We start from the raw sequence: 15898 nt of genomic DNA on the forward strand, positions 1-15898 counted from the left end.
ACCTATAATGGTTTACTTTAATAAATTGTTATTTGGATGGAGAGTTGTCTCATTGGCACTCACACCACATCTTCCTATATCTATTGGACTCCAAATTATCAGACGACCGAAAATGGAGAACACACATAGTAAACGCAAGCAAAAAAAGCAAGTTTAATAAGACGCAATCTAAAATATTGACCTGAATAATAAGGCAAAAACGCATACATATATGTCTCTAATAATGTAAACCATGAAATATAGAAAGAGACAAACACACAAAAGAGACTACAATTGATACAAAGGGATTTACGTTACATCATTAGAAATAATAAATCAAGATGTCACAGATGCATCACAGAAATGAATCAAAATTAAAACTTCATGTGATAGATATTTTACGATTTTCTAAAGCATTTTGCAATCCAAAGACAAGGTGCTGTCACAGTCGACGGCATAGTTGTCTCTGTTTGAACAGTCATAATGTTTTCGATTCCCTGGATCCCTGCTTGACAATAGGTGATACAAAGCAGAGATACGACCAGGATACCAGGCTATACGTATACATCAAACGATAAAGCTAGGCAAAATGCATAACATTTAAATTTATCAAAATTGATAAAAATGTGTGATGATTAACAACGAGATATCATGAGAGACTTTGATCAGCGACATTTTATTTGATGTTGTCAACTTCCTGCGGGTCTGGATATACAAGGCAATACACATGATTTAACACTTTGACAATTTAATCATTTAAGGTAATTGTTTCTAGTTATGTTCACGAAAAAATACTAAAAATATACATCTTGCAGGGGAAAATAAAAATGATAAAATGCCAAAATGCTCAATGATTTTTATAAATTTAACTTGTTTAGAAGTATAGTACGGTAGTTTATTTTTTGAGATATATATGTCATATATAAGTTTTGCATCAAATACTTTAGATTTTATTTTTCATGTCTGCAACTTATCCTCTAATATGACAATATGATAATACATGAATTATTATCACAAAGAAAACAGTCTGTGGAAGAAGCGTATCGATAAAAACTTTTCTTATATCACAAAGCGATATTGTCTAATATCAATTGTAAATATGCAGACATTCCATGCGGAAAATGTTGTTTTCGGCAACGAAAAATTAAGAAAATACTAACTTTAAAACTTATTGTTCATATATAAACAACAATTGAGTCTAAATATACATTGAGAAGTTAGTTAGAAGCTAAAGTTTATGTCCATGTAAAATTTGAAGTGCTGTATTTTTCTTATTATACATAAATAAACAATGCGATACTTTTAAAATATCAATGCGATACTTTTAAAATATCATAGCAGTGTTTTTCTTATATCAATATTAGTACCGATTAGTATTAATATTAGACTGTTGTACCCATATTTTGACAATTTTACCTATTATGTCTGTTTTGTTCACGCATCGTTGTAAATACAACAGATTTGATGAGTCTGTCATACACGTGAGAGGTTAAGCGCTATAAAACCAGGTTCAATCCACCAATTTCAAAACTTGAAAATGCCAGTACTGAGTCAGATATATGACAGTTGTTATCTATTCGTTTGGTGTGTTTTATCATTTGATTTTACCATTTAATAAAGGACTTTCTGTTTGGAATTTCCTCGGAGTTCAGTATTTTTGTGATTTTACTTCTTAGTAGTATTGTATGTAAATAAGCAGTTTTAAGACCATTGCTTAAATTCAAATTGTTTTTGGTAACATCTTACAAATTTCTCAATTAGTTTTGGAATCAAAACTAATCAAATAAGGGTTTGATAAACAATGCCGTAATAAAATAGTTAAGTATCAAAATGATTGTTCACATATATAACATTTAGCAAATTTCATAATGAACGCACCGAAATAATATATATCCGATATGCTTGCAACGCACGCATAGAAGATTTTCATTGGATAACAATGAAACTAACTTGTGACAAAGATGAATCATACTGTCCTCGTTCAAAATCTGACATGTACTTTTGAATCTCCTTTTTTCCGACGTAGTCGGTATAGTTTCGGTTTGTGCCGTTTGAACTTAAGGACGCTTAACTATGGCAACAGAATACGCATGCTCGAAAATCCTTTCTGTGATTGGACAAAATGCTGTCATGGTGGGTGATTTGGTTGTGTTTCAAAAAAACGTCTCGTTAATTATCTCGTGATGGAAGCAAGTGAAAAACTGTAAATATTTGAACTAGATCTTACAAAGATTTATATTTTTAAAATAATTGTTTCTCCAATAGCTCTTTGCATCCATGACAGCTGTTTATTCGGGACAATTATATATATTTTTTAATGTAAACGTTGTTGTACGAACGTACATGACTTTTAGAACGCACCTACAATGTACGCATGTGAGATTTCCGCGGGGTTTTAGTGAATATAAACTGAAAGATACGAGGACCGAGAATACTGAACACAAACAGAGAAAAAGTTATTTAACTTTTGTTGGTAATTCTTCTTGTTATTTGCACTGGATTTTTTGACAAATAAAATTTTTAGGTGCCGTCACAATATTCTTATATATTATTGCCTTAATATAACTAGACTTAGTAAAGAATTTCTTGTAGTTACATTCAGATGAAGATTTAATTAAAGAGGTCTTGCATCATTAAGTCATTGTGCTTCTGACTCGTGAAGGCTTGCAATGTTCTTGTTCCTATATAGCGTGGTGTTCACTGTGAGCCAAGGCTCCGTGTTTATAGACCTACTTTGATCTATAATGGTTTACTTTAAACAAATTATTACTTTGATGGAAAGTTGTCTCATTCGAACTCATGCACCATCTGCTTATATTTATAAATCTTTAAAATTTCCCCTTATAAATAACTGCTTTCCAGTCCTCCAATTGAACGATCTAAATGTATGAATATATAAAAGATATATACACTTTTCCAGGGCTGTAACTAGCCTCTTTTAATAGTGAGGCAAAATATATTCGCCGAGCGTAGCGATGCGAAAAATTTTCGGCGAGGGGTCTGGGGCCGCTCAAGGCCCCTAGAAGCTCTGAGAAAAATAACGCAAAATCGTGCATTCTGGGCGTTTCCCGGACTCTTTCTTACATTGAAACGCAAATAGTTTTTAGCTTTTTTTTCAATATTCTGGTCTCAAATCAAAAATATAGATTTATTGTTTTTAAGATTTTTTCGGTTTTAGGCACAGGCACTTGTCTCAGAAAAAAAATTTCCTATATACCTTAATATAACACTATTAAGGTATATAGGAATTTTTTTTTTCTGAGACAAGTACCTGTGGTTTTAGGGACAAGATTAAATGACCAATATGTAGGATAAAGCAAAAATCGTAATTCTCATAATCATTAATACCGGTCTGTCAGTTCTTGTCTTGTATTGTGTCGAATTTGGTGATTTTTTATAACTAGATCTAAATATATTGAGAGGGCAGTATTATACTTTAAGTTCTAGTCCTGCTTAGGTTGACACTAGGGACCATCTTGACCTTGTTTTACGGTATTTATGATTCTTTTATTATTGAAGACCCTCCAACAACTATCAAGATGGAGAACAGGAATAAAAGCTTTGACCATTGATTTGTATTTTTTCTATGCATTGACTCTGTGTGCGATTAGGTTCCGTGCACGTTTACTCCATATTCCTTTATTTTCTGTTAAAGGGTCTGAACACGACTTAGTGCAAGTTTCACCCTCCAATGTAAAAGGTCATATGCCAATACATTGGGTTTTTTTTTAAAATAATTTGATACCGGGAAATTGGGGGTCTTACTTTAATTTAAACCATGGCAGCTGTCTAGTTTTATCCTTAGGAGCATGGCCCGGTATATGATACAGATATTTTTTTTTTTTGTTTTTATTTTGCTGATTAAGATATTCAATATTTATAATACATATCTATCACTTCTGTGCATGTCTCGTCTAGTTTCGAGTGATTTAAACGACTCAGAGAAAATACCCAATTTTACAATCCGTACTAAGAAAAATTGGGTAGTTTCTCTGAGTCGTTTAAACCCGGTACACAGAAGTACAAACAATAGACCATCAACTCTGAAAACCAAAAGTAAAAGAGAAACATGGATCACGAAAAACACGCAGGGGCGATACCAGAGAGTGAAGAGAACTTGCTTCTTGCAAGACACTTTCCGTGAAAACAATTTGATATGAAGACAATTTTTTGTTTCATTTTTTGTTTCATTTTTTTAATTTCCAACATGAGGCATTTGCCTCATTTGCCTCAATGTAGTTACGGCCATGTTTTCTAACGTCAAAAGACATTTACATCTTATTTACTTGTGTTCTAAACATTTTTTTTAGTACTCATTGAAGAAATGAATTTATAACAAGCGATACGGATTGTTATTTTGCACTCAGAAAAGTTCGTGTATTTATACGATCGGTTACTAGCTAAAAACGAAAGTCAAATCTCTGTGGCAACAATACATCGGAATACCCTCACGGTCATCGCGATGTAAAAGAGCGTCCACGCGGCGAGCTGATTATGTTCATAGAGATATCGATTTACCAACGGGAAAAGTCTTTGATATCCAAAAATGTTAATAATAAATACATTTTCTGTTTGACAAGATTTTTGATTTTCGTTGTATCTGAAGTTGTCCAATTTATAGTCTGAGGCTACTCAGTTGGTATCTTCAAAGTTCGGGACATCAGCATTTGTACATTTTAATTTGTTTGAATTATTGATTTTACCATTTGACTATTTATTGTAATTTGGAGCTGTATTGGATTGGATTGTTTGAATGAATGTTTCTTTTAAGAAATGATATTTTTTGTCTATTTCGATATTACCAAGGTGGATAGGCTATAGCAGTGTGACCAGTATATCATAATCTAATAGGTCGGCGGTAGACGTATTTGCAACCGCACTTAAATTCCGCCATTGCATCATAACTTCAAATAGAATTATAAAAAAATAAGATGTGGTATGATTGCCAATGAGACAACTGTCCACAAGAGACCAAAATAACACAGACATTAACAACTATAGGTCACCGTACGGCCTTCAACAATGAGCAAAGCTCATACCGCATAGTCAGCTATAAAAGGCCCGATAAGACAATGTAAAACAATTCAAACGAGAAAACTAACGGCCTTATTTATATAAAAAAAGAAATGATCGAAAAAGAAATATGTAACACATAAACAAACGACAACAACTGAATTACAGGCTCCTGACTTCGGACAGGCACATACATAAATTATGTGGCGGGGTTAAACATGTTAGTTAGTCGGTTAAATGATGTAATTGAAAACAATAGACTGAACAGATTATTACAATTTCGTAAGGATAAGTTCATGTAAGCGTTAATTTTGTTACAGTTACGAAATTTTAGTGATAATGATCCTAAAACATTAAACCGGTCATGATCTAAGTTTGTGAATTATGTTTGCAGTTTCTTGACATGCATTGTGTATTGTTATGCGTTTGCCTTTCTACATTGGCTAGAGGTATAGGGGGAGGGTTGAGATCTCACAAACATGTTTAACCCCGCCGCATTTTTGCGCCTGTCCCAAGTCAGGAGCCTCTGGCCTTTGTTAGTCTTGTATTATTTTAATTTTAGTTTCTTGTGTACAATTTGGAAATTAGTATGGCGTTCATTATCACTGAACTAGTATATATTTGTTTAGGGGCCAGTTGAAGGACGCCTCCGGGTGCAGGAATTTCTCGCTACATTGAAGACCTGTTGGTGACCTTCTGCTGTTGTTTTTTTCTATGGTCGGGTTGTTGTCTCTTTGGCACATTCCCCATTTCCATTCTCAATTTTATTGTGACGTGTCAACGTATTCATTTTATATTAGAAAACTATAGCAGTTATATTAGAAAAGTATCGCATTCATAAATTTTTGATATTAAAAAATCATCGCTATGATATAAGACAAATATCGCATTGATATTTTAAAATATAGCAGTATCGTTGACTTATAGGTGATTTTGGCGTAGCAAACAATTGAATTTATCTCAATTGCATTCCACTGAATTTGCTACATGATATTTATAGAATGTGTACATCTACAAATGATAAATCGTTTCATTTATTCAATAATTCAATGTTCTCGTTTAAATACACCTTGCTTGTTATTACATAAACAAACTCATGAAAATTATACACCAGACGTATGTCGTTTTAAATGTCACCCTGTTTTAAGAAAAGAGTCATTACTTTATACCGATAAATCTGCCTTTCTTCGTACAAATGCTAACATTCGTCTGAAATTTCCCACAATGCAACTCGTTGATATAAGACAATATCGCTCGTTGATATAAGAAAAGCTTTTATCGAATCGCTTCTTCCATAGACTGGAAAATAAACCATTAGGTTCAATTTTACTCGTCAAAACGGTTTTTAAGATAACGAGTTTTTAAATTAAGATATATGCTTCTTTTACTCAGCATGTAAACGTTATATTTATTTCAGGACATATTAAACACGAAAATGCGGTGTGGTCTTTCAATTCCTGAATGATTAAAACTAAAATTATCAATATTAACCAGTTATGGAATAGTTAGTAAACCTTGATCAGACCGAATCTTATACACTACAGAAACCAGACTCCATCATGAAGTTTACTTTTCTTCACACAATAGACAAGGCCTATGCAGGGATAGCCATTGTCATGTCAACATTATCCATCTTGTCTTGTTTCATTATTATTGCTGTCCTCATATCTTGTAAATCACTGCGTACTAATGGACGAACTTTGTTAATATGTCTGACAGTGGCCAACTTTGTGTCCTGTGTCGGCAGTATTGTGGCTGCGGGGGTATCAGTGTTCACACCAGAACTAACATGGAGTAACTTCCCCGTCTGTGCCGCTGCTAGCGCAATCTCTATAGTATCTAATGTGTGTGCCTATCTGTGGACATGTGCTATAAGTTTATATGTTTATCTGTGCATCAGCTGGAAGAAAGACGTTCTTGCCGACAAACTGAGAGGGGTTTTCCATCTTGTCTGCTGGGGATTTCCAGGTACATTGTAATTATCACGACACTAAACCTAGTATGGTTTTTAATTTAAATTTATTGCTGTAATATTTAGTACACTTTCCCTTTATGTGAAAATTCAGTGCAAATCTTAATGACAACAGCTGTGAGTATTCAAACGAAGTTTTAAAAATGTTTTAAATCAATATAAATCTAAGGAGAGGTGATATGATTGCCAATGAGATAACTATCCACCAAAGTTCAAATGAAGTGGACCTAAACATTTATAGGCAAACTGTTTAAAAAAAATGAATTCAGTGATGACTGTGTTTGATATAAAATGAGATTTCCATTACTGGGAATGAAAGAAAATGTATAAATATTGATATGATTGCACCTTTTTTGTTTAAAGTCGCTGTAATGGTAATAGCAACTGCATCAGACGTGATAGGGTTTAACTTTGGCAAAGCAAAGGTTGAGCGTCGACCTCCATGGTGTTGGATAGACCGAGAGACAGAGAAATTTGAGATGTGGGAGCTAGTTACAGGATTGGGGTGGAGGATAGCTACTATCATTATATGCACTGCACTTTACAGTTTTGTACAATTCTCGCTTTCAGTTCAGGTGAGCATACTCGCAGAATAAGATAAATAAATACAAATACAAAATAATTAACACAATTTGTAAAGTGTTAGAAATCAAACGTATGTTTTTTAGCTCACCTGGCCCGAAGGGCCAAGTGAGCTTTTCCCATCACTTTGCGTCCGGCGTCCGTCGTCGTCGTCGTCCGTCGTCGTCGTCCGTCGTCCGTCGTCGTTAACTTTTACAAAAATCTTCTCCTCTGAAACTACTGGGCCATATTAAACCAAACTTGGCCACAATCATCATTGGGGTATCTAGTTTAAAAAATGTGTGGCGTGACCCCGCCAACCAACCAAGATGGCCGCCATGGCTAAAAATAGAACATAGGGGTAAAATGCAGTTTTTGGCTTATAACTCAAAAACCAAAGCATTGAGAACAAATCTGACAGGGGTAAAATTGTTTATCAGGTCAAGATCTATCTGCCCTGAAATTTTCAGATGAATCAGACAACCCGTTGTTGGGTTGCTGCCCCTGAATATGTAATTTTAAGGAAATTTTGCTGTTTTTGGTTATTATCTTGAATATTGTTATAGATAAAGATAAACTGTAAACAGCAATAATGTTCAGCACAGTAAGATTAACAAATAAGTCAACATGACCGAAATGGTCAATTGACCCCTTTAGGAGTTATTGCCCTTTATAGTCAATTTTTAACCATTTTTCGTAAATCTTAGTAATCTATTACAAAAATCTTCTCCTCTGAAACTGCATGGCCAAATTAATCCAAACTTGGCCACAATCATCTTTGGGGTATCTAGTTTAAAAAATGTGTGGCATGACCCGGCCAACCAACCAAGATGGCCACCATGGCTAAAAATAAAACATAGAGGTGAAATGTAGATTTTGGCTTATAACTCTGAAAACAAAGCATTTAGAGCAAATCTGACATGGGGGTAAAATTGTTCATGAAATGAAAATGTATCAGCCCTGAAATTTTCAGATGAATCAGACAACCTGTTGTTGGGTTGCTGCCCCTGAATATGTAATTTTAAGGAAATTTTGCAGATTTTGGTTATTATCTTGAATATTATTATAGATAAAGATAAACTGTAAACAGCAATAATGTTCAGCAAAGTAAGATTTACAAATAAGTCAACATGACCGAAATGGTCAGTTGACCCCTTTAGGAGTTATTGCCTTTAATAGTCAATTTTTAACCATTTTTCGTAAATCTTAGTAATCTATTACAAAAATCTTCTCCTCTGAAACTACATGGCCAAATTAATCCAAACTTGGCCACAATCATCTTTGGGGCATCTAGTTTAAAAAATGTGTGGCGTGACCTGGCCAACCAACCAAGATGGCCGCCATGGCTAAAATAGAACATAGGGGTGAAATGTAGATTTTGGCTTATAACTCTGAAACCAAAGCATTTAGAGCAAATCTGACGGGGTAAAATTGTTCATCAAGTGAAAATCTATCAGCCCTGAAACTTTCAAATGAATAGGACAACTGGTTATTGGGTTGCTGCCCCGAAATAAGTAATTTGAAGGAAATTTTGCAGATTTTGGTTATTATATTGAATATTATTATAGAAAGAGATAAACTGTAAACAGCAATAATGTTCAGCAAAGTAAGATCTACAAATAAGTCAACATGACCAAAATTATCAGTTGACCCCTTAAGGAGTTATTGCCCTTTATAGTCAATTTTGACCAATTTTTCGTAAATTTTTGTAATCTTTTACAAAAATCTTCTCCTCTGAAACTCCTGGGCCAAATTTAACCAAACTTGGCCACAATCATTATTGGGGTATTTAGTTTAAAAATTGTGTGGCGTGACCCGTCCAACCAACCAAGATGGCTGCCATGGCTAAAAATAGAACATAGAGGGGAAATGTAGATTTTGGCTTATATCTCTGACACCAAAGCATTTAGAGCAAATCTGACTGGGCAAAATTGTTTATCAGGTCAAGATCTATCTGCCCTGAAATTTTCAGACAAATCAGACAACCTGTTGTTGGGTTGCTGCCCCCGAATTAGTAATTTTAAGGAAACTTTGCAGATTTTGGTTATTATCTTGAATATTATTATAGATAGAGATAAACTGTAAACAGCAATAATGTTCAGCAAAATAAGATCTACAAATAAGTCAACATGACCAAAATTTTCAATTGACCCCTTAAGGAGTTACTGCCCTTTATAGTCAATTGTTAACAACTTTTTCGTCATGTTTTTAGGAAATATTTTCCACTGTAATTACTGGGCCAAGTTCATTATAGAGAGAAATATTTGTAGCAACAAGAATGTTCAGTAAAGAAAGATCTACAAACACATCACCATCACAAAAACACCATTTTGTCATGAATTTATCTGTGTCCATTGATAATATGCACATAGACCAAGGTGAGCGACACAGGCTCTTGAGAGCCTCTAGTTTTCCTTAATCAAAGTGATAGATTGGTTTTCGATCAGATTGATCTGTAATTACACAAATTAAGATATATATATTTGAATGACTAGGCCGTCATTCGAAATGATAGTTCTACGTCAAAGTTGCATTTTATAGTTTAAGTTAATAACTATTTTATTTGCAAACAGAGACAAATACTTATGAAGTCTTCCCCTTCACATAAGCAATTACAATAATTATTCAGGAAAGTGCACAAAACAAGAAAATACAGAATTAATTAAACAATATTCATAATTTAATAGCGCCATAATGATAATATAGAAATATAATTTAATGCAGTTTTCAGTCCATATTTCTTTTGTCAAACCATCGTGTACAGCCATAAAACTACAATATATATATATATTTAGAGATGCTTTCTTAAATCTCATCATTTTTAAAGTTGTTTCCTTGTTGTGTACATAGTTTTTCAATCCAAAAAAAAATTAAAATCGATACGGAACAAAGAAAATCAAGCATATTTAATATATAACGTTACTAATATGTTTTAGTATATACAATTCGTCAATTGTGATTTTAGGTTAAGATGTCACTCGTAGTATTAGAATTGTGAAATTAGCCAATAATCCATAATCTATACAACACTAATACCGATTGTCTTTTTATGTATTGAATTCCGTTTATCATCAGAACAAACAACTTTAATGCTCACACCAAGCGCCGCGGACTTGCATTGTCATAAATGCTGACATTAAGCTCTTGCAGTTGTTTTTTTTAACTTATTTTGACATCATGTTTATGTAAATCTATTGGTAATTGTTGCTAAAAGTGTTTTTTTATTATAAAAAGTTGTTGTTTTGTTAAAAGAATGAGTTCTGGGTCACCCTTGAAATCGTGACACGTTTCTATACCGAAATTATAGGTTTCATCGACTTTGACTTTTAATTGCATCAATGTGGCCTCCTTTGTCTCTTACCGAGAATTGCGTCACTTTGAAAACTCGGCAAATGTGGAATATTAATCTATTTTCGTGAACACCGTTTGATATAGTCATGTGAGGGCACATTTAAGATTATGTGTATGGTAACTTTGATGTGCATAAAATTTTGGGCCCAAAACAGCCAACTCTTCTTTACAACCGGTGTGCCTTTCGTATATATTTTAAAGATCAGGTTCAAATCAAATTTGAACAAGGTTTCAAATTATAGGAGGACACTGTTGCATGTTTTTGACCCTTGGGTACCTAGTTACATATATATAAGCTTTTCATAAAATACCTTAACACTGAACATATTATTTCCATTAAGCAGGGAAAACCAGACGAAGAACAAATCGATGAGTTTGAGGAAGACTTGACACTTAGAATACAGAAAGCAAACCGTAAATTAAGACATATACCGTTGATTTTTGTTGTGCTTAATGCATGGGGTGCCTGGCAAGAAATGGCGTCTGCCCTCTCTACAACGGCTAGTTGGCTTGTATTAATGCAGGTAATCTGATCGTTAATTTTGACAGAACTTGACCTCTATTCGATACATTTTTTCTTGGCTTGCCTTGTGTAGCTAGCGAGTAATTAAACTTGCTCGTTTCAATATGTCAAAAGAACACTTTTGCCAGAAGCGAACACATGACCATTGTTCTGACAACAAGAAAATATCACAAGTTTTTGAGACAAGAAGTGTTTATTCATCATACAAATAGTATTTTTTTCCTCACCACCCGCTTGTTTTGCAATAAAAAGCATGCTTAAAGTGAGTATAGTGACAGTGTGCAAAATGCCACCTGGATAGCCTGTATTGGGACAAACATTAAACTGTGGTGTTTCATAATTGCAGTATCTTACGAGTCTAATTGATTAAGTTAGGGCGGACATTTCCATATGTACACGTTTGTTTGCAATAGGGGTGCAAGCAAAGTGTAAAGTAAAGAAAGTGATGCAATCAATTGTTTTGTACTTAAGATCCCGTATTTACAGTTTGTTGAACATTTCCATATAGGCTATTTTTTGCCTGATTAAATCAAATATGTGATAAAAAATATACCTTCATGTGCTACTTTTTGAGTTAAATGAGGTCGAAATTTTGTATATTTGCTCAAAATTCGGATTTGTGGCCGTATTTTTCCTTTCAAAAGAAAAACATAACTTTTTTGTTTTAAAAGATAAACACAAATTGTTTTTTGTTAAACAATTTGTAATTTCTGTATTTTATAAGTATCCTAAAAATCTATGCACTTTTTATTCAGAAATAACTCATATTTATCAAATGATCATGAATTGAGAAAAAAACGTCATTTTTTGCTGTATATTTATCAAAATTAAAAAAAAATGCACTATTTACAGTTTTATAAAATTTGATCCACAGATTTTCCCTGCAAAATGAAACAAAAAAATGCTGTTTTAAAAAATAGGGGTCCATACACTCGTTTTAAAATTAAATCAGTTTAAATGATAAAAATCAGTCCAAAAATGCATCTTTTCCCGATATGTCATAGTTTGACGGCGCGAAAATAACATTTTACGTTAGCAACGTCATTACCTCCCCTGTAACTGTATCGTATGCCCTTAAATGGTATATATGTTTAATTTCTTCATATTTTTACTAGACTCTGGAGTTTCTTTATCATTACCCAAAACTCAATAGAGGGACTATGCACTTTATACATTTTAGAAATATGATATAGACCCTATTTGTATACAATATTGATGTGCAGTAATTATGATAGCTGGCATGTATGTTTAAAATAATTAAATTCATATTAAAGAAAAAATTAATAACCACCAATAATTGACTATCAACAATAACAACATATGGTCAAGATACACAGGCACTTGTCTCTGAAGAAAAAACCTATAACAGGCTATTATTTAAACTTGGAATTATTTTTAATTATGGAATATGCATAATTTTTTGTGCTTGAAATTTATAATAAATTCCATGTTTATTCTGTACTTTAATGTTCTGTGAAGCACACAACACTATCTATACAAAATACATTGTATGGAAAGTGTTATGAACCGCTCAAACCATTATAATACTAAATAAACATGGAATTTGTTAAAAATTTCAAGCACAAGAATTAATGCAATGTCCATAATTAAAAATAATTCCAAGTTCAAATAATAGCCTGTTTTATATGATCCTATATATACTCTAGTAAGGTGACAATCCAGACATCTTTAAAAGGGGGCTCCAACCTAGGAAAAAAGGGGTCTGGTTTCAAACCAAATGTCTCCATTCAAAATCATTGAGCGTAAAAAAGGGGGTTCCAACCCTCTGACTCCTCCACAGGGTTCCGCCACTGATAAAAAACAACTAGATTAAAGTCATAAGAAACGAGTGACCGGTGAAAAATAATGCTCTTCCAATTCTTGAAACAATGCATACAAACATCATAAACTTAGTCTTCAGTTCAAGAATTTTTCATTTTTTTCGCATAAATTTCGTATAATCGTCAATTTTTTTTTCAATCGGTCAGTGTTGTTGTGAAAATATGGCAGGTAATTAAAGTTCATGTTTTGAAGCCGAAGTTTAATGATTGTCACCTGTTTGTCAACAATTAACAAAAAATCAACAAAAAAGCATGGAAATTGAGCATTATTGCATTATTTTTTTTAATTTGAGGTTTCTTATGACTTTAGGAGTACATAGGTAATTTTTTTCAGAGACAAGTGCATGTGTCAAAATAGCATCAAGTTTTATTATAATCGTTCAGAAACTCAAAATCTATCTTTTGTTAATATTGATGTGTAATTTATGTATACATGTTTTACAGGTAATAGGAGACCATTCTCAGGCATTCGTCAATGTTATTTTGTTGTGCTTCCTGTCAAAAGATGTCCGTACAAAACTGAATATAAAATGTCAAAGTATCAGACATTTGTTTTCAAAGAAAACATCAGGACTTCGACCATTGGAATTAGAAGAACTCACATCAGATAGCAATCAATTAATGGATGAAATTGAACTTAATGAAGAACACGATCAGGTCCAAGGTTGAAAAAACATCGGACGAGTTATCTTTCCATACATGATACATGACATCAACATTATTCTGACTATTTGCTTGTACAGTCATATGAGTCCATAATATGTATAACATGTTTGGCACTGTACAATCAAATATGCAAACAACAACCAATAAATCAACCAATCATTGTACTCTACAAATTAATAAACTCAGTACAAAAAATGTACAATAAGCAACATATGCAAGATAATTTATAAAGATGACTTAAATTGTTCTGTATGCAAATTACAAGCTTACAATATAATTTAATTATTTGTAAATCAAGTCTATACAATGAAGTTTACCAAAGGAAGTTGAATGGAACTCACCTGGTATCCTTTGCATCCACATCAAATTGCTAGTGCAAACTGCAAAAGTATGGTGCTAGAGTTATCATTTTGAAACACTTTTCTAAATTAATTCTGGTCTATGGTTTTAATATGATCTTGGCCATCAATAATTCAACTTCAAAATGTTTAGATCTCCCTCATATTAGTTGTTGAGTTTAACATTTATGAGACAGCAACACAGATACAATAACCACCCCCTCCCCCCCCCCCAAAAAAAAAAAGAGGGCACAATATACAGTCTTTAGCATTGTGATTTAGGTGGAGAATAGCAGTGTATAATAGGTGGAGAATTTTTTAAAAGGCCAGCAAATTTTGATGCATAATTGCAACTTGTAAACAAGAATTGTCAAATAATCAACAACTTAGAGTGATATCAGGTTATTATCACTCATTAATTCAAAGATAAACTATTTTTGATATTTAACCGTCATATATTAAGGTTAGATAACTCCCAGAAAAGGTATTTCTGTTAAAGGAATCTGTATTACATTTTTCTATTTTATCTTATAGCAGAAAAAAAGGTCAGTGATACCCGTTTTTTCTTTTCATATTCGATATCAAAATTCTGTCATTTAGTTAACCTTCTATTCAAATTATGTTGCTTAATCTCTTTATATTAGTTATATTAATGTTTATTTGTTAGTATAGTTATTGACAATTCATACAAAATGTGAAATAATTCAGTGCATGTTTGTTGCTATGTAACATATTTGTTTTTCCTTCAATATTTTGTATATAAATGAGGCAATTAGTATTTTGGTAAATTTCTATGTCATTTGGTCTCTGGAGAGTGGGTAATTATACCATATATTCTTATCTTTATATTGACAATAAGGTGAACAGTTTTTGGTTTATTTCTTGAGATTTTCTTAGATGTATTGGTATTGGAAGGTTTGTAGTGTAACATTCTGATGTTCATTTTTTTTTATGGGACTATTGAACAAGTGGTCTAAGTTGTTCATCCTCAGGGTCCCTAGTCTGTCAAAACTGAGGTTGTGAGTTCCAACCAGGGAGGTGAGTTTGAGATTTTAATTGACTAGAATTGCCTGTTTTCTTTTAACAACAAAAACAGGGCAACATGAAATAGACAAGAACCCTGTAATAGTGTCTCTTGTGGAGAGTTGTCTTATTGGCAATCATACCACACCTTCTTTTTTTATATTAAACACCCAAATCAATCAATCTATTTTTGGAACTCTCTCTCTCTCTCTCTCTCTCTCTAATAAGTCTATTGATAGGTGACTGATTTATCACATAATTTAGAGAGATAGCACAGAAACTGCTAAAAACAAGTAGCAGAAACATCTGAAAAATAGTTGTAAAATGATTTTATTTAAAAAATTAAAAATTAAAAATATATAAAAAATACATTTTGAGAGATCATTTCTTACATTCCTTGAATGTCAATTTATGCTGAAAATTTGACATAAAACAAATATCAGAAATAATAAAAAAAAAAAAGTAATTATAAAACAAGAAGTTGAAAGCAAAATACACGTTAAATTAATACATACAAACACACTATTCCACACACAATCTTACACACAGCATGTAACTGACATACCAAATAATAAATTAAAGGTTCACTTTTAAATAAAGTTTGTTGAGGCTTACGTGTTAATCCAACTAT

The 15898-nt window shown here is 32.7% G+C and overlaps 1 protein-coding gene across 2 annotated transcripts; it reads left to right on the forward strand.

Annotated features, from left to right (window-relative positions):
* The first annotated feature begins 589 nt into the window (after positions 1-589).
* Positions 590-15025, forward strand: LOC143058553 (G-protein coupled receptor 157-like). Of its 2 annotated transcripts, none has more exons than XM_076232052.1 (5): positions 590-740; positions 6410-6960; positions 7328-7539; positions 11218-11400; positions 13685-15025. In XM_076232052.1, the coding sequence occupies exons 2-5, from the start codon at positions 6552-6554 to the stop codon at positions 13907-13909; spliced, it is 1029 nt and encodes a 342-aa protein (XP_076088167.1). In that variant the 5' UTR covers positions 590-740; positions 6410-6551; the 3' UTR covers positions 13910-15025. The 2 variants fall into 2 exon arrangements, with proteins under 2 accessions (XP_076088167.1, XP_076088171.1); XM_076232056.1 differs by having other exon boundaries at positions 11221-11400.
* The last annotated feature ends 873 nt before the right edge of the window (positions 15026-15898 follow it).

This window comes from Mytilus galloprovincialis, chromosome 1 (assembly GCF_965363235.1).
Source record: "Mytilus galloprovincialis chromosome 1, xbMytGall1.hap1.1, whole genome shotgun sequence".
Taxonomy (NCBI): Eukaryota; Metazoa; Mollusca; class Bivalvia; order Mytilida; family Mytilidae; genus Mytilus; species Mytilus galloprovincialis.

Excerpts from the sequence above, each read along its gene's own strand:
- LOC143058553 (XM_076232052.1), top strand. The coding sequence starts at position 6,552 with ATGAAGTTTACTTTTCTTCACACAATAGACAAGGCCTATGCAGGGATA. Across the intron at positions 7,540-11,217 it reads AATTCTCGCTTTCAGTTCAG|CAGGGAAAACCAGACGAAGA; the intron begins GTGAGCATACTC and ends ATTTCCATTAAG. Across the intron at positions 11,401-13,684 it reads GTTGGCTTGTATTAATGCAG|GTAATAGGAGACCATTCTCA; the intron begins GTAATCTGATCG and ends CATGTTTTACAG.